General features: G+C 35.6%; 1 protein-coding gene across 5 annotated transcripts in view; it reads left to right on the top strand.

The window, feature by feature from the left end:
- Positions 1-1,951: 1,951 nt before the first annotated feature.
- Positions 1,952-27,319, top strand: part of LOC139123202 (phosphatidylinositol 3,4,5-trisphosphate 3-phosphatase and dual-specificity protein phosphatase PTEN-like) — a 64,921-nt gene continuing 39,553 nt past the window's right edge. For 2 of the 5 annotated variants that reach the window (XM_070689301.1, XM_070689303.1), the window contains exons 1-4: positions 8,477-8,652; positions 8,858-8,952; positions 25,483-25,567; positions 26,614-26,658. In XM_070689301.1, the coding sequence (XP_070545402.1) occupies positions 8,579-8,652; positions 8,858-8,952; positions 25,483-25,567; positions 26,614-26,658 (299 nt within the window). In that variant the 5' untranslated portion in view covers positions 8,477-8,578. Of the gene's footprint in view, positions 2,207-4,138; positions 4,282-8,476; positions 8,653-8,857; positions 8,953-25,482; positions 25,568-26,613; positions 26,659-27,319 lie in introns of those variants that run through there. The other 3 variants (XM_070689302.1, XM_070689305.1, XM_070689304.1) reach the window with 3 other exon arrangements.

The raw sequence follows: 27,319 nt of genomic DNA, 5'->3' as shown, positions 1-27,319 counted from the left end.
TTTTGATATTTATATTTTTTGTTTCATTTTTCTATACTGTCGCATCCTGATAGTGCAGTAAATGATATCATCAAGTGCATATGGAAAACATCAACCTCTATTTTCCCTGATGTCATCGTCGCTACTTCAAGTTTTCTGAGTTTTTTTTGTTCGCAGCTGTTGCCAATGTATCGATGATAATGTCAAACAAGGTTCTTATCTCTATTGATGACAGTTCTTAATGAAACAGACAGTAGCTCTCACCTTTGATGATTTTTTTTCACTTTTGGGGGATATTTAAATACCAACTGCGAGTCATTGTTCTACATTCTCCCCAAAAGATGTTGAAATGCCGATTATCTAGCTTGTGAACACAGCTTCTATAAATGTAGAATGCACTGTTGTTGTTTATATTTGAATTTTAGTCCTGGCTACATGCTTATGGGTAGGATAAGAAACTGCAGTTTACGTTGCAAACAAAAATCGTGAAAAAGACATCAAAATCTGCAGCTACTGGCCGTTTAACTTTCCAATGTTATCTCATTTATCAAATTAAGGCGAATCGGGCATTTGCTAACAGCGACGCCTGCGTTCATCATGATCAGGGGGCAGTGTGGATCGAATGTACAATATATTCGATATAGGGCGCGAGTAAGACTGTAGTTCATGCATAACATTGCTTACTTTGTATGTGCCGTCGCAACTGACAACTAAATGCAAACTATTCAAAAACACTGATAATCATAAAAGATAACAAATTTCGATATTTCAGTTGTGAAGCCCAATTTAACATGTCACTACGTGATCAATATCCTTGCACTGTCCGTCTAATTATGCTAGCTCTGGTGTTTGTATAGAGGCTCACCCACTGATATGGAGCCTGGTCTGTGGCTCACTGTACCACCGTGTCCATCCCTCTTTTGCTCAAACTTCCTCACGATGACATCACACAACTCTCTTTCAAAATCAATAATCACGAATCAGAGGTAACATTGATCTTGGTACAAGAAGAATAAACTAATTAAGATTTGCTGATGGTTGAAATTAAAAATCATCTTCACCATGTCAAAGTCTTTCTATATGAAAAATCAATTCTTGATATTCAAACTTTGTTCATTCCACAGGCTTCAAAAAGAGAGTTCACACAAGCTACATATAAACAAAATGTTGTAAAACGAGCCGGAATATTTTTCCCCGGTTAGTATTCTGTTTTAACAACTATTGTCTCCACTAGCTCTGTAGAATGAAATAGCGATATATTTAGACTATATCGAGTCTCTCTCTCTCTCTCTCTCTCTCTCTCTCTCTCTCTCTCTCTCTCTCTCTCCACTCAATGAAAAGGGAGTGAGTGTGCATCCACTTACTTTCGAAATAGTTACACTCTACGGATGGTAACTTAATCTACCACGACGTATTTTTGTTACACACGTCCGTTTTACCTCACGATATGCACCGGACATTATCATTAAAGAACATAGTTCTGCTACAAATAGTGTGACATTGTTGTAACGTCTATATTCAGCATATGACTCGCAACTTATTTTGATATTTTAATATTTTATTGGAGTTCTGGAAAATATTTACTTAACAGGTTTCACAGCGTATCTGGAAGTTAGCTGTTCGCAAGTAAATTTGCAGAAGTTTCCATAAGTCAAAACCTTAATGCGACTAATTTGTGTTTAATGTAGGCTCAACATGCTACTGTTAAGACGCGTGATTAGGTGCAACCATCATACGCTACTGACGTTCTAACCGTGCCCCAGTAGCACAATCAATTATATGTGCAGATGGTACGTACTTTTTTCATTTTTACCGATAACATGTAGACTATGCCGGTGACCAACACGAATAAGCAATGTATCGACACGAACAGAGGTCTAAGCGGTGTACATATCGGGTGTACATTTGTTTTATTGCTGTCACAGCGATTGCGTCAATTACCACAACGAAACTGTGACCTATGAACTCGCACAATTACACGAAAGCAAACGATAGACTACAGAAGCGAGTTTCCTATCCAGCTGACGAATTCAACCGTTTTGCGCCCAGTTAATCCACTAATTCTTCTCTGGTGCTAGAGGAAGACATAAGACTCTACAACTGGTTGCTTCTTTTCTTCGATCGGTGCAGATCTAAGCGCGTGTTTTGAAGTATGTTCTATGAGGAAGTCAAGGCTCCCTCCAGAACCTGTCTGGTGTACAAACGAAAAATCTGATTCTCTGTACAGGTAAGTGCGAACATACAGCAATTAATCGTAATCACTGTCTTCTTGCTCTAACATAACCAGGGTTATGTAGTGCTGGTTCATTGTATCGGCAACAAACAGGTTTGTTTTGCAGCTTAAAGGTCGAGGATGAGATCACGTCAGTCTTTCACAAACCCACAAAATCCACGGTTTTATGGGTTTGGTTTTAAAACAAGGGCGACAGCACTAAGACCGATAGGCGACTTAATGATGTTTTACACCATGCAATTATACTGTCCCCTGGTGTTCAGTGAAGTTGTTTCGTGTGATGACGTCATGAAATTCGTATTCGACGGTTGAAGTTTTGGAGTACTAATTTGAGATTTAACATTGGACATCATTCTCATAGTATTGCTCATTTCAAGTCAAGTTATGCTATTGCTACATGACTCATATAAAGTCATAGACGGCAGAGGGCGAACCCTGTACTGTCTATGATAAAGCAGATGAACGCGACATGAAGTCACCCCCTCCCTCCATAATTTTGGAGATGTACTCGATGATCAAGTATGAATTTCGGCAAACGTGCCGTTCATTTTTTAATCGGAAAATGGTACTGTAATTGATATAAGAATGTTTTCAGCGTCCGGGATTGTAGCGCACCGTGAATTATTCCCTTTCGTATTTTTCTACATCTTTGTTTTGAGTGTGACTTAAAATTTACCTGGCAGTGGGTTGTTTTATAGAAGTAAAGAAAACACAGATGACTTCCTGTTTTAGAGGATGCAGTAATAGTGACTGCTTTTGTTTCCTTAAAAGAAATTTTTCAGAGTGGCAAGGTCACATTTTCTTTGACCGTTTCCCCAAAAGTATATGATTCATCGAAACCAATGTAGCGTTGCAGTAAGAGTGGCGGCGCTCACCGGATTTAGTTATATCCACAGCCCTTCAGTGATGGAGGGACTGTAGTTATACGCTAGCATCGCGTGCGCCAACTTGTCAGCTGACACGGTCAAGTGCACGGCTAAGTGAAGTCGGCTTAATAGACATTCTTGGCTGCCTCAGCTGATGACATTTTCACTGCTTTCAGTATTGTAGTCTGTGGTTGGACTCTCTTATGGTTTCAACTTGAAATATTGAATACAACAAGGCAAAATATTCGTCTATCAATCTTGTTTACGCCGATGGTGTTGTAATAACTTTTTTCGGCGAATATTTACTTGCATATTATTGAAGAAGTGTGACGTCATTAGCATTAAGATATACTTGATGAACACATCCTTATTAAACTTCAGGCTAAATTTTCTCAATATATGCAAAAATAAGATAGTCTCCGAATTGACGAGACAAAAGTATCATCGTAAATTTTCAAATAACATAAGTTAATGTGTGGTCGGATTCATGCGCATCTGGTCACCGGCTGGCTTTATTTAGGTTGTCCAATCGGACCTGCTGTTCAGCGACTGGCGACGTACTTGCTAGACTTCCACGATGCAAAGCATGACAGGGCGCCATTTTTTGCGATCATGTAGTCAACAGGTTGTAACTACCTTTTCGGTGTTTTTACACGTTTTATCGAGCTCGAAGAGACCTCTGGCATTGCACTTCCACACCCTGCTATTTCCATTTTCCTTTCCCATCTGGACAAGTCTCACTCCTCGCTCCGATGGACTATTCGAAGGATATGATATTTATAACTCGAGGACATTTCATTGGTAAACAACACTGCCAAAATGCAAAATAATTATATGTATATGGAGTGACCTATCAATAGGCAGTGAAAATATGCCTCATCTTAGTTCCGCAAATGACATCATCTTTAGCCAAGTCTAACCTAGAACTTTATTTCACTCCAGTACCTGCGCGTCAATTTCATTTCCTCTTGCCACGTCCGAGCACTGCAGTTTGCCATTTTGTACACCGACCGCTGCGGTTATAGTGTAACCACTGGGAACTGTTAATCTCGCCCACATGTCTGGGAAATCTCTAAGCAGACTTTCCACTTGTGTTGTCTTCTGACTGCGACTGTTAGTTGAGGGACCGTGGACTGAGAGGTACGGCGTTTCGTCGACAACCATCTGCGCGGAAAATATGCCGATGCCAGGCGATTTCAGAAGGTAGGTTGACATCACGATTTTATTGCCCTCGCTGCAAAGACCGAAGACGGGTGGTTTAGGCCTTATTTATGATGAATTAGATAAAGTATAGTGTTAGCAGGGCTGACTCCCAGAACGGGAACTCAGGCGACTACAGGTTTAAGGAACTCGAGAGCCGAAAAACGAGTAGGTACCGAGACACTCGTTCAAGGACACCGTTCAGGTAACCTGTAGGGATTTCAAGTACACAAGCAAACTGAATATGGATTTTTGCGCTAAGTTTCAAAGAGCAACCGTTTTAAACTAAATAGTTATTGTTTACTAAAAATGTAGACACGTCTACTGCTGTTTTCTGCCTTCCGCCTTCTGTTTGTGTCAGCGTTGGCTGTCAGCACAATTTCATACTAGAATCTTGCTTGACTCTTTAATTTCAACCATTTACTATAGCGACAAGACCAGGGCCATAGCCCGCGTATTAAGGGGGAGGGGACAGCTGCCTCTCCGGAATTTTTCATGCTGCCAGTATACACATTTATGTGAAATAGCCAAATCCTAGTCGAGCTAGGTTCTGCCCCTAAGCGATTTGGTCAGGCTACGGGCCTGAAGACCCATCATGATAGTACCATAAATGTTATAGAGCTTTCCACCTTGCGCGTTGTATCGATTCGTGTGGCAATAGCCAAGGTCGCTCCTTTGAACCAATAGGGTATATTCCGTTATATTGCTGTGAACTAGTATTTTTAGCAACCACCCACCATCATTGGCTTAGAATTACGCCGTATGGTGCCAGCAGTGCGAAATTTTTTGCCGTCGCTTGTACACAGTGACTCAAAGTCAGTCGGTGACTCGTCTGTCTGTTTGTTATAAACTGAGAGCGAAATGATTTCCCTTGATTAAGGGGTGGAGGATTCAATAACCTCGCTTGGGCTTGGAAGATTTTGGATAAAAATACACATTTTAACCCCTTTGAAAAAGTGTCTGTCATTGGCGATATCGTGAAAAACTAAGATACAAAGAAGACACAAAGAAAAATTACAATAGTGAGGTAATTCAAGGGTTAAGAAAATCATGAATGAGTTGTTGGTTTTAAAAAATCCACTCGAAAGGCGGATATGATATGATATGTGTTTCTGGCGGCATGACTTTTTGTATAGTCTATGTCGACTTACATGTTAATATTTTGCAGACCTGCGATCGAGGAAAAATGCCAAATTTGGTAAAATTTCCCCAATTTCGCAAGACATTGCAAATTGCGCATCAATGGATTGTGTGTCGGTTCAGCAGGTTTCAATAAGTTTTCGTTTTGAAAATAGACAGAAAAACAGAAAATACAGATTACTAATTAATCTTCAAATTGTCTTCCCAATCTGCAATGATGATGTCGTGTCAATGTTACATGACTTCTCACCTCGATCAGTGTTTGATGAAAAGGAATTATGCCAAGGGTGAAAAAATTGAGTCGTTTGTTCTTCGGTAAAAATTTAGTCGGTGAAAACATTTCTTAACAATTCGGTATTTCAGCCAAAAGAGTTTTTTTATTCATAAGATATCATTGGAACAGTGTCTTTGTGTAATCGCGTGGCGTTGTAACATGAAAGTCATCATTCCGTTATTCATTTCTCTGTGTTTATTTTACCAATTCTTTACAAGGAAGTGTCCGCACTGTAACTTTGCATTGCTCGCAAGTATTTAAAACAAACTTCATACGATATTTCAATCCCATGCAATATCCTCAAATAGATGCATTGAAACGTAAATTGGAGCTGGAAAGTATTATAACTTTTATGCACGATCATCAATTAATTTTCCAAAGGTAATGTCAGCTACTTAATTTTAGTTGAATTAGGGCAAAACAAGATTAATTTGTATATTTTTGGCGAAAACTGCAAAGTGTACACCCTCACTCAGTTCTGCAAGCAAACTACGAACAGAACGCAAAAAATGTGATGAAATAGAGAATTTTAGGTTCGATTTTTTGTCAGAGCTGACTCAAGTTAATATTTTCTTTCAGCTGTTTTTATTCCAAATCAACATACGCAAGAGTAAGAAAGTGGAAATTGTTATTATTATTATTATTATTATTATTATTATTATTGTTGTTGTTGTTGTTGTTATTATTATTATTATTGTTGTTGTTGTTGTTACTATTAATATTACTAGACAAGAGAAAATCATGAGTATGTACTTGGAAAATTAATTTAAAAATATATGTTGTTGACGAAACTAACGTAGTGTGTAATTTTTTATTTAAATCCAACCTATTATTCCGATTATGATCGGAATAATGATGATGACAATAAGATGATGATGATGATGATAAAAATGATGATGATAATGATGATGATGATGACGACGATGATGATGATGATTGTGACGATGATGACGACGATGATGATGATGATTGTGACGATGATGATGATAATGATGATGATGATTATTAGTTGTTGTTGTTGATGTTAAAGTGTTAGTGTTGTTGTTGTTGTTGTTGTGCACGAGGTCACATCATGATAGGAAAATTAATTGTCTTACAGTAATTTTCCATTGAAAATTCAGTACCGAAACAAATGATGACAACTTCAGCCAGTAAGTAGTACATAGAAGTGTCATGATTTTTAACAGTTTAACAAAAGACGGTGAATCCTTCGACTTTCTTTCTACTATTCATAACGTCGGTTATTGTATCTTTTAAAGCTATATTTAACTATCGACAGATGACAAGTTTCTAAGTTATGAATATTAGTTTTGGACACCGTGGAACTGTCGCGACTCACCCGCTGTGACTGGTCATTTATGTTCTTTGAGAGTTCATAATAGTAGGCGTATCGCGTGAATAATGGTGTGAATCACTGTATGGTTTCAGTCCACGAGTGTCCATTTCATCATTGCTGTTTCATTGTTTTCTTGTCTGCCCGCATAGTATGTATTTTTCACACAGATTGTCTATGCTATGTGTGTGTGTTTGTCAACGTATATATATATATATATATATATATATATATATATATATATATATATATATATAATAATATATATATATAATATATATATATATATAGTATATATATATATATATATATATATATATATATATATATATATATATATATATATATATATATATTATATATATTAACATCTCTATAAAATACAATTTTTACCTAAGTGATTGTGACCTTGTACAATCAAATATTCAAAAAGAGGGAATTCTGGGCTGAGGTTATTAAGCAGTATTTTTTTATCGTAAATGCAGAGGTTTTATTCGATTTGATAGCTATTGCCCCAAGAAATTGCAAAACAGATGCGCAAAATGTGCATGGCAATAATTTCGTTGGCAGTGCGTTCCGTGTCCTGAGAATCTCTTATGTTCCTAGGGTTTAGCAAAGCTTGTTGCAAATTGATATGCCTTATTTAATTTGACATAGAGGAAAAGTTAGTACTGATCATGCACATTTGTGGTACATTTGACCTTGACGTTTTCTGAAAAGCTGATAGATACATGTATTATTCTTGCTCACAGTTCGGACATGCTGAATGTTTACCGTTTGCTTCTCACTGCACCTTTAATGTCCCTTAAAAAAAATTACACCCCTTAGGGCCTATTACAACACAGCACCCAATAGTCTCATCAGGTATTGAAAAAATATGTTCGCTGAACATATTTGCAACAAGTCTTCACAACTTTGAAGGTAAATAATTTCAAAAATATGACATGAGGACTGCTTTGGAGTGCAATTTCCAGTAATTAATCTGGAAATTTTGGTTCGATCCCGATATAATCCTAAAATTTATACTGTCAAGTTTTCCTTTCATCCGCCGCGGTTTCTAACGGGTCCCCTACAACTCGAGTCATGTTCAAGCTTAAAACTGTGACACATCTATTAAACAATGTCAAATGGTTTATACGATCAATAATGGCTAATTATTATTTAGGAGGATTTTCTCACAAATAATTGCGCTTTGATATTTACCTTCCATGTCATAATCACATATTACGAAAATACAATCGAATGTCTCGTTATCCGAAATTTGACATCATCACCTGCTTGGGGTAAGGACTGTGCGATTCATATGCAAATCAGGGAGTTCCCGGGATGCTCATTCCGACTGAATACAGTCACGTGATCTACAACACTTTAAATCATAGATCCTTCCGCCGGAGAGCTACGATTTTGATCCTGTTACATTCCTTTAAATACGTACAAACTGAAGCAATTTTAGGATTAACATTTAAATTTTGCACGCATGTATTACTGTACATCTGTATAAGGAGCGAAATTGCATTGAAATTCGGGACTATATATGAGCGGATGAATATTATATGGGGTCAAAGAGCGGCTCTAGGAAGACGCCATTATGGTCTCTTTACAGCTACAGCTTCGCTGATCAGAGAAGGTAAGAGTTTCACGAAATAAAGGTATGTAAACTGGCGCAGACAACGGCGATCACCAACCAGTGGCTTCGCAGATAGAACTCCGTGAATCGGTACGACGATCAGGGCATCCAGAAGTTATATCGTCGGGCGAGAAGGTCGAGTTTACCAACCATTTCCGCTTTGATATTTCTATGGTTCATGTATCGTACATTGTATGCACTGTAGATATCTTGGCCAAATGATGACTGCTAAGCTGAAGGGCTTGGTAAGCAAGAAGAAACGCCGATATCAGGAAGATGGTTTCGATCTTGATCTCAGCTGTATCCTTTTAAGTAAGCGACTTTCCTAGTTTACTTGTGTAAGTGTGCAGTGCACTCTCCGCGTTGCATGCGTAGGTAGTGTGGCAACGTTTCGTATGCACAGACTCGCCAGCTAATAGAAGACTGCTGTAGTTGTGAGCTTTCTTTTTTGACCCTCCAAGTTAAGCAGGCTTCTACTTGGGGACATTACGTTCATACCTACGCTACAAAGTAATTCATGCAGATTTTTGTGCATCATCCTGTTCATGCCATAGATTATGAAATTACTATTTACCCGAAATGACTTTAAAATGCCATTATTTTGTGTCATGATATGTGTTATGATCCGACTGTCCAGGGTAACGTCAACTTCGTCAAGTATATATAGTACGTAACGCGAGTGTCATGAACAGAAATTGGATTGCTCCTTTCGCCGGTCCGTCGCTGCAACTTTTCTCATTCTTGTCCTCTCAATTTTGATAACTGGATAAGCCGGCTGATATCATGCCGGCATATGCTTCACTCAGTTTGTTGCCATCAGTGCCAGTGCTGTAAACCACACAACGGTGTCGTATTTGTGTTGTGATGGAGAGTGGGCAGGGCCCACGCATGGCGGAAGTGTCCCATGTCCACAGCATTTCCCCGTCTCAAAGTGCACAGGAAATCAGCTTCAACAGACACATTCCCTAGTCTTGTAGCTCATCAGATTCCACAGTTTGTTTCTCGGTTACATGCACGTGCTATGCAGTTGTGATTCATCAGAAAACTCAAGTTTTCTAACTTACTGCCATGCGAGGTTTGGCCATGGCCTGTTACAGGAAGTCTTGACATGGGTCAAAGTCCCATTTTGGAGAATTGCCAATTTTGGTCTACAAATGGTCTTTGCATGCCATGTTCATAAAATTCACTGCCAAGCTGTGTCAAGCAGTTTGGCAGATAGAAATTTATAATACTGGATCGTGAGAATTAAATTTCAGTTGGAATTTGACGGAGGGTGCCCATGTCTCTGAAGATCTTTTTTAAGAATAGTGGATGAACTTTTTGTCTTTGATAATTTTAATAGCCGAATTGGACATTGTTTCACATAAAATACTTGGCCTTGATATGAATTTTTATTAGTTTAATCAGGTAAACTCCAATGCTCATCTGTTCACAATAGCAATGACAAGCTTGTTTACAAACATAATGCAATGTCATTGTGTGGATGTCAGGGATACAGGCAATACCATCACTAAATACTGTTACTCTGGCCATTGGCATAACTTCTGGGTCACGGGAAAATACGCCTGATCCTATTTTGAAAATATCTTCAAGTGTTTTATGATAGTAAATCAGTATCGGCATGATAAACGTAATGGAAGTTATGTGGTATGGTGACAGGATGTTGACTTATGGTTGTCATGCAGAGGGATAATTATAGCACCCTCGTGTTATGGTTCAGAGTAGTTCACAGTTTGTTATTTGCTAGACAAGAAAATATATATATCTCAAAAAGGAAAAGCTGCTTACAGTGATGTTGTTTGCAACTACATACCCCTATAAATGCTCTGACAGACTGTAGGAAGACAGAAACCTTTCATTGTATAAATGTGTAGACTCACAACATGGCTGGGGTCAGTTTACAATTTCACTGCCAAGGTGACCATTTTCAGATTTCTTGCATTGTATAAAAATGATCAGAAGAGAGTGTGTATTTTGGCATGTTGATTTGAGTTTGCAGTTGAATACAAAAGAGGCGTATTTCATCAGCTGAGTGGTTATAAATCCTTAATCTGTAATGGAGTGTGTAAGATGACATGAGACACATATACACCTCAAGGTTAGATGGATTGTTTGGACTTTGTCTCTAGGTGGAACCCATGTCAGGTATGTTCAACACATTAAAATAAAATTGACATTACTAGTTGGGCGCAGCCATTTTGGCTCCATAAGAAAGCCAGAACACAATAGAGAGTGGGGTTACATCATCATGCAAGGGCTATTTTTAGCCAATTGTCTGCTTATCAGACCTGTACAACTTGGCTGTCTTCTTGAACTTTCCATTTGGTCAGGTTTTCAGGTGCATCTCCATCGTGAGTGGTCTTTCATTTTCCGTTTGTCTAGACAAAATGGTTTGGATAAATTCAGGAAATATTAAACTATAATATCATGTCTGGCTAAGGTGGCATAGACTGAAGGGAGTAGAGATTCTGTATCGTTGAGCAGTCATGAAAGAAATCAACAGAGTATGAGCTACCATTTGTCAGTTGATACACAGAGAAATTTGAAATATTTTATTTAGTCATGATGGATGGCTTTTGCATTATCCTTGCTGAATGTTCTAGTCCCAGAATTAAAAAAAATATATTATTTATATATATTATTTACCAATCTTTTTGGTTATACATTAGCAACAGTTGTCACAATCATAGAAGTTTATTTACTCTTTTGAAATGCTGTGATTTTGTGTAGCTTGTATCAGATCTGTTCATTGGCCATCACTGAGTCGAGATGTATGGTTTAATGTCGTTGTGGTCAGTTGCATAGCAGGATGATCTAGGGACAGCACAGTATGCAAGACAAGAAGGGATGTTAGAGTGTGTCCTTGTCGTATTCTGTTACTAGTTCTTCTTTCAAAGCATTATAGTTCATGATTAGAAGATTGAATTTGGCTGAAAGTATGCTTCAATTTTTGATGAACTGTGGAATTAAACTACAAGCATGTTTCATTGATTTGATATGTCATCTGAATATGAATGTATATTTTGAAGTATCAAAATTGAACAACTTATTAGCATTCTATTACCATACTGTTTGATCTATCATAGGGTCCAATGATACTTTCCACAAAATACACCTTGGTTGAAAAAGACTTGGCGCTATCAGTTTGGTGATGTATTTTTCTTTCGTTGCAATAAGGCTGCTTGTATTCATTTAGGTTTGTCAGTACATTATTTCATGATGTGATATTTGTACGTCAAAGGTCTCTTTAGGACAAGTACACAGATTAGCTCTCCTCAGTTGTTTAGCCCCACCAGATATCATTGGTTGTCTGTCTGGCAAAGTGTATGTGTTGTTGCACTGCTTCTAATCAGAGGGTGAAAAAAAGGCAGAATTTATCTCCTTTGAATAAAAAGTTGCAAGTTGTGGCAGTCTGTAAAATCCCATATTATAAATTCATGGAACGGCCCTGTGTTTCAAGAAATTGCGTTTTCAGATTGGGTTCTGTTTAATCAAAACTAGCAATCAAGTTATGTAACGATAAGTCAGAATAGATAAGTAGACAACTTCAAGGAATTCTGTGACAGGGTCAGCAAGGTAACTTCCTGTGTTCGTCCTGAAACGATGTGTGTGGGCGTGTATCTGTATTGTTTACTTTGAAAAGCTTGGTTGCTAGCATTTCCTAGCTCAGCCTCTTTTCTACACAATATGCCTTTCCTCAGCCTTTTTCAATAGAAATTTTAGCATAGAAACTCAAAGAAAAAATATCGTCTGGGATATTCGCAAATTACAAATTCGTGACAAATTTCAGAAATATTCTCAGTTCAGTAATGCTTGGTGTTGTTATCATTGTCAAGGGATATACTGAATTTTAAGAGTGGAACACGAAGTCACTTCCTTAAAGCTCTCTAAAAATTTGTGTTGAGATTTAATCTATCATCCATAAAGAGGAATTCCCCCAAGTGTAATTTTCAAGAAACAGTTGTGACTTCCTGATAGTTATCTTGCAGGGATGTGTTAATTATTGTATGGCCATAATGAACTGTAGACCACTGCCAGACGTGCAGTAAAACTTATGTAGTATTGACCCTGTGAAAATACAGGGTGACAGGTCACATACAAATTTACTTATTGACTGACAGTTTTTTGTTTTTCAGTTTTGATGTATTACTACAAATTGCACGTAGCACATGATGGATGGACTTTGCATATACAAGAGAGAGAGAGGGCCTGACCTGACATTGACCTTTATGAAATAGTATGAATTAATAGTTAGTGTAATTGAATAATTAGTAAAAGGACGTTTACTAGAGATAGATAGGGCCTGATATGACATTGACCTTTATGAAATAGTATGGATTGATAGTTAGTGTAATTGAATAATTAGTAAAAGGGCGTTTACTAGAGATAGATAGGGCCTGACCTGTCACTGACCTTTACGAAATAGTATGGATTAATAGTTAGTGTAATTGAATAATTAGTAAAAGGGCGTTTACTAGAGATAGATACGGCCTGATATGACATTGACCTTTATGAAATAGTATGAATTTATAGTTAGCATGAATAATTAATAAAAGGGCACATACAAAAGACAGATAAGGTTTGACCTAACATTGACCTTCATGCAATAGTATGAATTAAGGTAATAGTCAATAGGCAGTGTACACACAGACCTTTATGTCTGTCTGATGTGTAGGGATGGTGTTTATGTTTGAAAGTCCAATTGTCATTGATGATAACCACAATAAATCAAACATTGATAAAATGTCATGTAGGTATTTACCATACAAGATATCTCATAAAGTAACTCCTTTGTTCTGCAGTTCTTTTTCTCTTCCAAAATTATCTATTGTAGAATATTGTTGGTTATTCAAGCATGGCCTTTTCCAGATTATTATCAGAAAAAAAATGTTTTCAAAGTTTTACGACAGTTTCATTAATAAGCAGTACTGAAGCTACCCATCAATCATAAAATATTTTAATATGTAATTAATAAGTTTTGATATACAGTGTTGGGTTCACAGTGAAGGCTTATTAATCATAGAGGAAATAGTTAAAGATATCACTATGTGATAGTGTCGTGTCTTGAATATTCATATTTTTAAGGTGATCATAAGGCTGTTGTTGCAAATCTATGACCGTTGCATTAATTAATGGAGTCGCAGAATTGTAGAATGTCTTGTAAGACTGTTGAAATCTTGCATCCGTTGATATACATGATGGTATCATAAATAGAGCCACTATGATCGATTCTTTGAAAGAGCCTTCTCATGAAGTCAAGGCGAGCATAGGCAAAAATTGAAAATTATATAAAATACATGTTTGCAAAATGACAGCTTCTGCTATTTAATGTGTTTTATCATTGTCCCTCCACCACAAGGAAGTACTGTGATCAGCTGGAAAATTATCACTAGACTTGATTTGACTGAATTCAGATTTGCGGTACTAGTGCTGTACATAGGTCAATTTTGTGACATCTCTAATATCATTGACAAGTGGAAAATCCAACCTCTGAGTTAAATCTGCTCAGAAAGAAATACAGGTTATAATATTTGTGTCGCAAAACATTAATTCATCAGTGAAGGGGAATTGGTGTAGTAGTATCTGCGTGTGTGTGAGTTCGGATATTTTAGTTTTGAATTTCAAAATGAGATTGCTATCCTTGAGAATGAGGTGCGTGAACATGCATGAGGACACTGACCGGTCAATTGTGTTGTTTACAGCTCCCATTCATGCCTGGCAACCATATCATGTGTTTTCACATCCGTGTTTGCCAGTTTCTCCCATGTTTCTAATAACCCTGATATTTGACATAATTCAGAATCAAGATGTAGGAGTTTGTTCACAAGCATATATGAATGTCGGCTATGCCAAATACGAGGCAATATAATTTTTAGCTACTATAGACTATAGTCTATAGAAGCTATTGGGATGGGTATCCGTCCGGCGTCCGTCGTCAGTCTGTATGTATGTATGTATGTATGTATGTATGTATGTATGTATGTATGTCCGTTTGTGAGGCGTCCGTCCACTCAAATATCTTGAGAACCGCAGTGCTTACTGATTTGATATTTGTTGTGTAGATGAAAAATACGATTTTGAGAAACTGTTTTTTTTAATTTTTTGATATTGTTGAAAATAGGCAAATTAATGCTAAAAAAGGTGTTTTTGGTAAAAAATCTTCTTCTTCATAACCGCTGGTCAGACAGCTTTGTTATTTGGTATACAGGTCCCTAGGGGTAACCCAACGTAGACTTGTTCAAATTGTGATGAAATATGCAAATCTGTATTTTTAAGGAATTTTTTTGTCATTTTTGGTCAAAATTTGACTTACATTGTATGTAATTCTTGTACTGTATAAACCCTATCAATTCACCCAGAAAAAAATAATTAATATGATTTGAAATGATTGAATTAATTAGGAAATCATCAAAGCCAAAATAATTTTAGTGTAGAATTATCAGAAAGTTCAACTTTTTTGACAGTTCATAGTGAAATGCTTACCATCTTGGAGGATAAAAACATGTAAAGGCAACTTTCCTGAATCCCAACTTTGACATATTCTGACCGTCATTTATTGTGCCCTGTATGTTATCTAAAAGAAATTGCTCAAAATAGTCAATAGAGAGAGAGATAGAGATAGAGATAGAGAAAGTTCTAATTTCCATTTATGGTTGACTTGGTAAGGATAAAATAAAATTACTTTTTGAGGAAAAAAATAGAGTGGTCAATTAAAAGAGTGGTCAAAGTGATAGGGTTTTTATGGTAAAGCTGGCTGTATAAAGATTCCTCATGTGCTATTTATAGCAATTATGCAATCTGTGTAAACAGTGCAATGAAAGTGTAACATGATTCCTTATAATGCTTTTGATGACCTTGAACTTCTTAAGTTTCAAACCTTTGTCTCTTCAGTGTGCTTTCTCTGAGTATGTACAGTCTCAACTTATTAAACAGAACTCACAATGTTAATCAAAGATATCCACCTTCTTCATCAATACATGTGTCACAAAAGGTTATTCTCTACATAACTCAACAGAGCTCTGTCAACTGTTGAGTTGCTTGTTCTTTCAAAACCGCTGGTCAGACAGCTTTAATATTTAGTTTACTTGTCCGTAGGATGACCTTAGTGAGATAATTTCATACAGTAAGGAAATACTTAATTTTGTATCCATGTCTATAGTAGCTTCAGGAACTTTGGCCCTATGTTTCAAATTTGCCGATGTTATGAGCTGATTTAATGTTTTTTACACAATGTGGTCTGAAAAGTACATCAGTATCTTTCTCAGGTTATGAACTGTTAACCTGATAATGACTTTTGAGTCCTACCACAGTAAAGATATTTAATTGTTGAAACAACGGCTGTTGGAAACAGAAAGTTGTATGTTCAAAATAGTGTTTATTAGAATACAGATGTTTATAGGGTGTTTTGGTATACCTAAAATCTTAAGACATGATAATTATAAGACCTCTGAAGGAACAGTTTCATTGCTAAAATCTTAAGACATGAATAATATAAGACTTGGGAAGAAATAATTTCATTCCTAATAGGACCAGAGGCCATAAACCATGAGCTGAATGGTTGATAAGAATATAAGAGGTAATACCCATGTAATTTGTTTGATACAGAATTACTGTGATATACATCAATTCTATCTCTCCTACAAATTGCAAAGGACAAGTGTGTTTCTAGTGGTCATGGTTCAACAATTTAGGAGTGATTTCGGTTTATAATGTTAACTTAGAAAGGAATATTTTTTTCAGTTTAATGTCAAGTTGCTTGTAAGTTTTACAAAATCAAAGCATTGTTCTAAATATAATGCTACATCATCACAAGTTGGGAGTATGGAGTGTCATTACTGACTGTCCTTGGTTACAGAAAGAAATTACATGTTACATATGAAGATTACCGCAAGAATGATGTGTGGGCCCAGTACTTTTCAGGTTGGCCAGATGTCTTGTGAATGTCTGGCAGTCTATGTTAGTAGCATTTCCTGAGCAACTGTGGAAATCTCTTCATGCATCCAGACCCACGTTGTTGTCAGTCTGACAGTCACCCAAAATTTGCCCTCACAGTGTCCGAAATCACATTACTCAGAAAAAAATGATGAAAAGATGAGTATAACTCTAGCTTTTTTTATCCAGTGACAGCTATAAGGAGATTAGCACTTTGACCAGTAGAATGGGATCATTTGTGTACATTAGGATCTGCTAGCCTGGACAGTCACTGTACACACAGGAAACAACAGATTGGAAGTATGTTGACCCTATCAGTCACTCCTCCCCTCCAAATGTACAGCTCTTATCAAATGGCCAGCACTGAAATCTATCTACCATTAATAGATGAACACTTGAATGTGAATGAAAGTATTGACGGTTCAAGAGGTGTGTTATTCTATCCCGAAGTCTAGTTATATTATTCTATGCACTGTGAAAATACTTTTGTCTTGATCTCAGACAAAAATGTAATTTCGTGAAATGGATGTGCACTCAAAGTGATGTTTACTGATAAAATGTGGTGTGCATTTGATTTTCCTTCTGAAAATTGTGGCTCATCTACCAGGCCCAACCTTCAATTTGAAATAAATGGGTGTTTCACTCGGAACACTCCTGTAGCTTTGCACAGCAACTGGACCCTTTAGAATTATGTTGATTTGTAAATTGGTGTCAGACCAGTGTACTTGAGTCTCATCTGCTGGTAAACCTTTTTACTTGGTTTGGTCACTGTTCTTCATGATCCTTTCATTTAGTTTCAGTGTATACTGATATTTAAAATTCAAAATGTCTGCCATCCCTGTGTTAACTCTACAGAGGGAAAAAATTGGATTTTCACAACAGTGTGATATTAAAGATAGTATTCACCCCAAGAGCTTTGGAATGAGTGCATACAAGAGGTAGATTGGAAAATTATTGTAAAAAATGCGGCTGACTCGCAGCGTGTTTCCAAGGTTATATCTGATTGGTCAATTGTCACTATTCACAGCAACTTTGGGAGTTTATTTGTATTATTTCATTATAACGGTACGATTCTGCCAACCAATTGGATAACAGCTTCGAAATCGCTGCGAGTCGGCCCAAAAAAATGTAGAGTCTGAACATCTGTCCATGAAGTGCATTCTACCTGAAAACCACTTACCGTACTAGGGATATAGAAAATAACCAGCAACTGGCAAAAACAACCGACTGTCAGCTAAAATTTACTGATTGTGAAGATAATTGCTAGTTTAATAAAAAATAAGGGACATTTTGCTCAAATTTGATGTGGGTACCAATTACTTGTAACTTCCTATACTTTTATTTTTGCCACCAGTGACCAAAATATTCAACATTCTTGTTAAAAGGCACAAAAATCAAGGCAATTTCAGTGATGTGACATGATTGTGAGGTTGTGACAGTGTGTATCATGGTGATATGTATGTCAACTATGTAAATTTTTACACTTGTTTTAGGTTGTTGATAAATATGTTAAGTACTAATGCACAGATTTATAATATTTAAGGTGTTTTAAGAGATTTATAATATTGATGGTGTTTTTTAAGAGGAATAATTTTATTCATTTCTTTTGCAATATTAGTATTGTCATTCTATCAAATATGACTTAGAAAAACATTTCTTTGCTTTCATTGGCCAATGATATCAGTGTACATTGTGTATCCTTGTGAAAATGGAGAATTGAAGAGAAAATAGGTCATACTGATCTTTGTAGTTGCTATGATGATCATGTTTTGTGTATTAACAAATAGGCCAGGAGTACCTTCTCTCTGTTTATGGTCTATGCTTTTAAGAGAGTTACAGTGATTCTAAGTACATTATAAAGACTTCCATTTAGGGGTCATGGTGTTTCTTGTTGGGTTCTTAATTTGCTGCAAGCAATGTGCTTGCCAGCCTTGTTCAGTGTTACATGTCATCAAATCGTTCATCAAATTGTCAGTTCGTGAAATTTAATAATGGTTGCAGACGTTGATTTGCTATTTTATTCTGAAAATGATAATAAGTACAGGTAATGTGCACTCAGTTGGTGGCTTTAGATTTATCATATTTGCCGTCGTCTTGAGAAGATCTTCATTAGATAGTGAGTATTGTGTTCCAGGAAAGTATAATATCTGATTTTCATAGAATATGAATCTGTGTCATGGATGCATGCATAAATTAACATATTTTAGGTTTTCTTGAAATGTAAAAGGAAGATTTTTCCATGTAATTGTTCTTTAATATGTATGTGCGTACAAAATGATTACTATCTTAAATATCAATGGACCTTGAGAGACATACGTTGCTCTAAAATGTGATTTGTTGAAGTAAATATTGGTAAAAATAATTTTTTCTTCTTGCTTGTAAAGGTGTTAGTTGTCATCAGCTATTGGTATCTTTTTACTCGAAGGCTAGACATTATAACTCTGCAATATTTTGACTGAGTTTTGAATCATAAATATGGCGAAAAATAGTAATAATCAGCATGTATTTGTTTGTATTGAACGACAATACTTGACTATATACTGTAGGTTTTTATTTATGTTTGGTCTTTTTTCATATTTAACCCTTTTACCACCATGGTTTGGCCAAGTCTCATCATTTTCTATAGCAAACTTGGATCTCTACACAGCGAAATGGGGGTGAACTAGAGACGTTGTGGAAAGTGCAGCCCTATAGTAGATACATGGTGTTTGTAGGTCATCAATAAACAAATGAAGCAATTGCAAAAATCAAGATTGCGTGTAAGTTGAAATAATGTGTGTGTCGTGTTTATAAATCATTGATCTATGTCATTTTCAGTGACAGTTTTATGCTCTGGTACTGGTTGGTCCTCAGATCATGGCAATGTAGATCATCTGTGTTTCAAAAGTCTTCTTGGTCAACATTAACTCATTACTTTTTGTATCTCCCTACATAATAATATCAACCCAAAACCTGCCAAGTCAGTGGAAATTGCATCGATTTTCCTTGTGCCCAGAAGCTGGCATTCAAGGGCTGTTATCTGGCCAAGTCAGTGAAATTCTGTCCATGACTATAATATCATAGCCAGCCAAAGTCCAGTAATTTACTCAGTGTATTGTGGGTGTACAAACTGCAGGGAGTAAGATTAGTGTGTTACTGTCTGTGTAGAAGACATGCTAGGTGTTATGGGAAAATAGGTGTATGTATGTTCAATGTGGTATTTCACTGACTTGGCAAAAAGACATGTGAAGGTAGAATTGTGTGACTACATTATGTGTTGCTGTTTTCCAGAGTTCAAACTGCTCCATGTGTAAAGTGACATAATATAATAGTGCATCATGGTAGAAATGGTTGTCAAGTCGTTTTCTATCAGCTGTTGGCTTCTTTCTGAAAATGTCTTATTTTGATATTCACTATTATTAATATTAATAATAAAATTTATTGAGACAACAAAATATTATTGCCTTGACTTTAGAGTTCAAAAAGAGTTGGCTTTCTGAAATGGTAGAGGTTTTATCAATATTTTAAAGGTGTAAACTCTTTTTTCATCCAGGGGTTATAGTGAACATCTATCAGACGGAATTTAGTTGAAAGTTTCTAAATTTCTTGTAAAGAACTCACAAATCAACTTTATCCTCTACAAGTTTTGATTGATTTTGTTTGTCATCTTTTCATTGCTCATCATCAGTCTAAAATATTGTCTATTATGGAATTATCAAAGCATAAACTGTTAAGCGCTGTTTTTACTGGAATATTCTGCTTGTTTTGGTGAATAGATGTCACGAGGTCAAATAAGAAGTTACAAAATTTCATCCGGATAGAAGAAAAAAGAGATTAACACCAAACTGCATCAGATCGCTTTCTTCAGTAACGTTATTTTTCATGATATATGCATATCACAGAGAAAGCGATATTGACTGTAAGCCCACTTGTGCACAATATCATACATAGCACCCTTTGATGGCTAAAGTTTTATTTGAACATGTCACAAAGGTATGCTTTTAGTCCATGAATAGGTGCCATGTAATAGCTCCATACTTCCACATCGTTTCTTTGTCCAATTTGCAGAACGTGTAAAAGGGATTTATTACCTTGTCTGTCTTGGCATTCAGGTATTTCTTTCATTGTTAGGAATGTTCCCTGGAGCAGATCACATCAATTTTAGATACCAAGGTGTGTTTCAAGCTGAGTTATATAGAAAATTTATAATAAAAATATGAAACCTTTTATTACATTTTGAAATAAACCATTAACCAAACCAAATATAGAAAAAAAAATGATTTTCTTATCAAAATATATGTATACTGTACTTTGTATGACCTCTTTTGTGAAGACGAGGTAAAGAGTTCAGAAGAAAGCAAATTACTAGAATTGCTGACTTCCAATTTGTACAGGTTACCCCAGATGACATGCTCCGTTGGCGTGAATGTTGCAATTTTGATATCATGTTCTGAGAAAGAACAATAGTACTTGTGGGAATCGTTAATCAACCAAAGCTTCATATTTTATTCCATTGAGGAGCGTCCAGGGCTTACAATGCCATACTTTTGAAAGGAAGATTTCTTAATTGGTAGTTAATTTTTATGTAGCCTGTTGTACTGTCTTTGTACTGAGAAGTTCTATAAGTATTGAAAATGATAATGAATTTATCTGTTATATATAAAATTTTAACAGGGTTTCCAAGAAGGAGATTTTGAGAGGTAGGCCCCCCTCTGGTTTTAGAGCTTTTTTCATATGTTAATAAACTATATAAAGGAGTACAATTTCAAAAATCGAGAATATGCAAATTATGCATTGTTATGTAAGTTAGCCACCCTTCAGTTTTTCCAGAGCTTGGGAAGACACTGAATTGACACCAGCCACTTTCTTGCTTGTCCAAAAAGTATAATGGGTCATGACAACCTGGTGTTTTCACCAACTTAGCTTGTTTCATGCAAGAATACACTAGTAAAATACATCTGCTCAGGTGGCAGTGGCAGCATCCTAAAACTAAAATTAAACCCCACCTGAACATGGTATGTGTCACTAGACTTCGCTGGTAATTAATCATATATAGAGACTTCGCTGGTAATTAATCATATATAGAAGTCATTTAATGGTTCTACTCCGGAATAAAAAGGATGTGTTGTGTTCTACAGATTCAGTATACCCAAAAGATCACATGATGTCGGTATAAATAAACCCATGTGTGCAAACGTGCATGGAAATACACATACATGTTACAGTATTTCTGTGCGCATTTGTGTGTATGGTTTCGTTTGTAACTCGGTCTATTGGCACTGACTTACCAGGATAATGGCCTGAATAGCACGTTCTAAACACCCTCAAAATCTATGCAAATCCACTTTCCTGGCAGGATTAGGGACAAATTAGTATTGAAATTGATACATTTAAGACAAGGATCTTTTTAACTTAATATTCATTAATAAGAAATTTGCAAAATCGTCATAGTTAGAAAAGAGAGTTGTTGAAATTTTGTTGAAATTGTGTAATTTCATTGGTCACCAGGAAAATTTTTCACAAGGTTAAGGAGAAAGACTACTTAGGCAACAATGAAATGTTAGCAGAGAATCATTAATAATATTTTGTTGCTGACTGAAACATATTGGAAAGCCTTGAATGGATGTGGAAATTATAAAAAATATAATAAATCTCCCATGTGGATCAGTTTTATTGTAAAAGAAGAAGGGACACTTTGAAACCAGTTTACATTTTAAGCAAAGTTATAAGTTATCCTCAAGTGTAAGCACATACATTTTTACAAGTTTATATTTTTTATGTACTTGTAATACAAGTACATAAAAAATATATGATAGAGTTTGAATTTAAAGGATGATTTGGTCTCTTCAGGATTGCTGTGAATTTACCTGTTGATTTTTAGCTCACATGAGCTTGTGTCACACTTATGTCTTCTGTCTGTCTGTGTATCTGTTGGTGCAATATCTTGAAAAACAGCAGATAGGATTTGAATGGAATCTGGTATGTAGATTTTGCATATGAATGGCAAGAACTGTGTAGTGTTTGATGGGTGTGGCCTGCATATTTTTGCTTCTTTGCAGGATTAACAATTTTAGAAAAAAAAGATGTGGATTGAGAATGTCTGCACACAACTTGATTTGCTCTAAATGTTGATCTTACTGGGATATATCAACCCTAAAAGATACTAAGGGTTTACATGAAAGTTAAGTGCTAATTTGCATAGTTGATGAACTTTTCTAATTAGGGATACTTATCTGAATCAATTCTACCAAAATGGGCAAAACTTGCTTTGTACATTCAAGATACTGTGATATAACATTAGTGAAAGTTGTTCAGCCTGTTGACTTCAGCCAATGACTAATTAGCATATTTAATGAATTTTCCTAATTAGGGATATGTGTCTTGATTGACTTGATCAAAGTTGACAAAACTTGCAATGCATATACTGAAAAAACTATAAAAACAATCATGAAAGAATTTTTAGATGAGCTATATTACCAATTTGCATATTTCATTAACATCCTAATTGAGGTCATATATCTGAATAGACTTGATAAAAGTTGATGAAAGTGCTATGTAAATTAATGATAACACGGTACAGTAGAAGTGAAAGACATGCTGCATTTTTGAATCAGCTAATTTAAAATTGGCATACTTAATGAGCTTTCACAGTTTGGCATGTAAAGCTTGAAGGACTTGACCAAAAGCAATTACACCTAATATATAGAGTGGTGATAAAATGACAGCAGTCAAAGAAATTTTGTATATTTATTTCAGCTGATCACATATATCTATAAACTTAATGATTTGTAATTGATTGATGGTGAATAGTGCTTGTGATGTTGATCATACCAATTAATTCAATGAAATGGAAAAACTTGTGGCAAAATTTTCAATTCACAGACAACTGCAATATATACTGAAACATGTGAGCACTTACAGTTCATATCTGGTTTTGTTTCCTAAGTTCTCTTTAAGACTATTTTGATAGATGTTTTTCTTTGTTTCAACTTGCATGTTTCCATGTCATGGCGGTGATCGGAAACATTGTTGCATTGAGTACAAAAGAGAATAGCTCATTTTGGATTGGAGTTTTTGAACAAGATACATGTTTTAGGCCTTGTACAGTAATGTATTATTTTTTTATGAGTAAGATAGTAATTTTGACTTCAGTATGAGTGCTGTGAATGGAATGTGGCAAGGTAAAGTAAAGGGATAAGTGTGGTTTGTGAAATGAACATACATATAAAAAACATGTGTATGCCTCAAAGCGGAGCATTCAGTAAAAGATTGGTTTCAATTTATAAATGGGAATATTGTCCCGTTTTCCTACACCTGTGTTCACGAGGTGGATCTAACCAGCTTCTTTAAGATGATATTTAGACTGAGTAATATTACTTCCAAGTGTTATCGATTTTCCATGAATTTCCTTCCCTCATTCATATTCCATTCTGTATTTGTCATATTTGTCCATGCCTACGTGACAGATTGCAGTGCACCCTCAGGTTGTTCACATCAAACGGATAACCTCTTGTAATGGCCAATGAGTGCACTTCGCATTTCACTGCACATTTGAATAATTTTTAGGTCAACATGACTCCACTCTCACTGTTACATCTTTCTTACATTGAAATTGTTTGTTGTGTAGATAATATCATTTAGCGCATCTTCAGAAGGTTGCTGTATCTCTATTTCGCTGTTTCAATGACTTATACTGACACTCGTGTATGTGTGTTTATAAAATAATTTTATTGTGCATGTGTACATGTATATTTATGTATATTTATATGTGTATAAAATTTGTAGATTGTGTACATGTATATGCATAAATATATGTAATATATATATATATATATATATATATATATACATATATATATGTATATATATATATATATATATATATATATATATATATATATATATATATATATATATATACACACACACACACACACACACACACACACACAGATAGTATGTATGTATGTATTTATTTATATATGTATATATACCGGGTATATGTATGTATAAACACACCCATGATCATCATGTAGTCATACATGCTCTCTAACATGTACAATAGTGTCTTCTAGTGTTTGTGTATGTTGATGTTTTTGCATGTACCTATATCACATGATTTGCATTTTGCTGTGTTCCCACAAAATACTAGAGTAGCCAATACATGTTATGTAATTCAGAAGGTGGACGTCGGGATGAATTCTGTCTGATGGTGAAACAATTGACAGTAGTTTGTTTGGAGATATATTTTAAACCGATTAAACTGAGGGGGGAAGTAGTTTGAGCTGCCATATTTTACCCCACGTGGTTGAATAGTTGAGTCCATTCTCAAATTCAATGTAAAAAAGCCAGTAGCTGTAACTTTTGGTGACTTTTTCACAATGTCTTGGTTTGTAAGTCAACTGCAAGTTCTTGTTCTATTCCCCAAAGCATGTTTAAACACCTACATGTCCCCAGTTTGTCAACACAGCGTCTATATGTGTAAAATGCACTGTCATTGTTTACAGTGTTGAATTCTGATCTTGACTAATGCACTTGTTAACAATTTCAATGCAGTCTGCACATGTACAGGCTGAGTTGACTGTCAGAATGCTATATATCTTGATACGCTTTGAGCAGTAAATCAAGACACTGACATTGACCTTGAATGCAAAATTGTGAAAAAATATTCCAAAGTTACAGCTACTGCCCACTGAATCGAACTTGCAAGGTCAGGGATGGCACAGATCATGAATAATTCATTGAATGATGATATCCTTATTTTGATGCTCATATAATAAATCTAATTATTCTCACAACCCACTGTGTATGCATTAATGCATAATAACAGTAAAATAACAGTAAATTGTGGTGTGTGTAACCTAAATATGTGTAATCGTATAGTTGCTGGATCTTTCCTTAACTCAACATGTGTCTCAGATATTTATCCAAACATCATAGCCATGGGCTTTCCAGCTGAGAAAATTGAAAGTTACTATAGAAATAATATAGATGACGTTGTCAGGTAAGTAATGCTGACCTCATCTGACATCTCACCTGTACCTGGAGAGGTCATTTTTGCTTGTCACTGAAAGTAGAGATGTGTTCTATGATTCTGCTGGTAAAACTTCAGTTCAAAATCTGAGCAACTGCATTACATGTTCACAATCTGTTGATTTCATCATGATCCCATGATGAAATCACCATGAGTTCTCACGGAAATTAAGTTTGATTCTTTGAATAACTCTCCATCATTTAAACATCAAATAGATCATTTTTGTGTGTCTAAATTTGCTTGACATATATTTAAAACTCTGGCTTTTACATTTTTCAAAATATACAGTACAGAGTTTCAAAAAATCACTTAAAAACATCAGCCCAGAGGTGGCAGTGTTTTTAGTTGCTTAGAGTTATGGGTAATTAAAACATTTGCCTTTAGGAGAAGGAGTTTAGCTCCATGTCAATTATTGTACATAAATTTTCACTTGCCACATATATGCAGTAGTTTTGCCATATATATATATATATATATATATATATATATATATATATATATATATATATATATATATATATATATATATATATAAAACAGATTTTGACATTTTATCGCTTTCTAGGTAAATTCCAATCATAATACCGTTATTTAATCCAATTTTTGCATTTCAGAACTTCCCATATAATGGGTTTGAGGTTAAACATAATGTACATTGTGTACTATGCCAATGATTTGATTATTGGATTCCCTTAAGGTCTCTCATTTGCACAAGAGACACTGTGCACTTTTACAGTTTCTCCTTCTGCTTGTTGATAGCAAGAAGTGCTTCCAGCTAACTTGCGTCAATTCTGAGAAACGAATTGATTAAAAACGTTAATACTGACGCAGTTTCAACAACAAACAAAAAAAGGGGCAATCTGGTTTTGACATCTACTCTCGAGACAACAAAAGGGAATTGTTCCTGGAAATAAGGTTTCTGAAATTCCATGCAAGCGATTATATGTTTACCTCAAGTGAGAGTAATCAATCTTCCTGTGAATATTAATCTTCTTCTTTGTTACATCTTTTGACAGGTTTCTTGACTCAAAGCACAAAGATCACTACAAAATTTATAACTTGTAAGTACCCTTTCAGTATTTTTTACAGCTTCTTTATCACAATCACCCCCAAGGAAAATATATTTCCAGAAACCTGATCTATATACAAATCTGCCAATCCTAAACTTTTGCATGACATAATTTTGGCGAAGTCTCTCAGAGGAAACTAAGTTGCACCAAATTCTTCTCTTTTCTTTAATCGATAGTTCAGAAATCTTTGAAAGAGTGAATTGTGGATGGGTCTTAGCCAGTTGACCCAAACAACAAGGCATTTTAACGTTTTGAGCGCCAAAGTCAATTTTCATCGCCCTATAATATATGCCCAAGTCACTTTTTTCAGATTTTCGCTAAAATTTTGATAAGAAACTGTAGCCAATGAAGTGTGATATCCATTTGGTTTAGAATTATCAAAAAAATTACAGGAAAATTCATAAGTGTTGGTAAAGTGTTGCACAAAAACTTTGGTTGGAAAATTACAGCTCTCGAAAGGTTAACGGAAGACATTTTTACTTTTGCATTCCAATACCCAGTGGGATTGATTGTACATCACATACATATCAGACATCGGCAGAGAACAGTAAACTCGTGCAGTGTTAGAATCCATATCAATTCAAATGAAAAAGTGAGAAATTGGCTTTTTGATTCCTTCACATTTGAAGCAAAGCAGGAAGCCTTCTTGGAC

The sequence above is a fragment of the Ptychodera flava genome, chromosome 22 (assembly GCF_041260155.1).
Source record: "Ptychodera flava strain L36383 chromosome 22, AS_Pfla_20210202, whole genome shotgun sequence".
In the NCBI taxonomy this organism is placed as follows: Eukaryota; Metazoa; Hemichordata; class Enteropneusta; family Ptychoderidae; genus Ptychodera; species Ptychodera flava.
The sequence above is the reverse complement of the archived record's forward strand: the minus strand, read 5'-3'. Positions and strand labels throughout refer to the sequence as shown.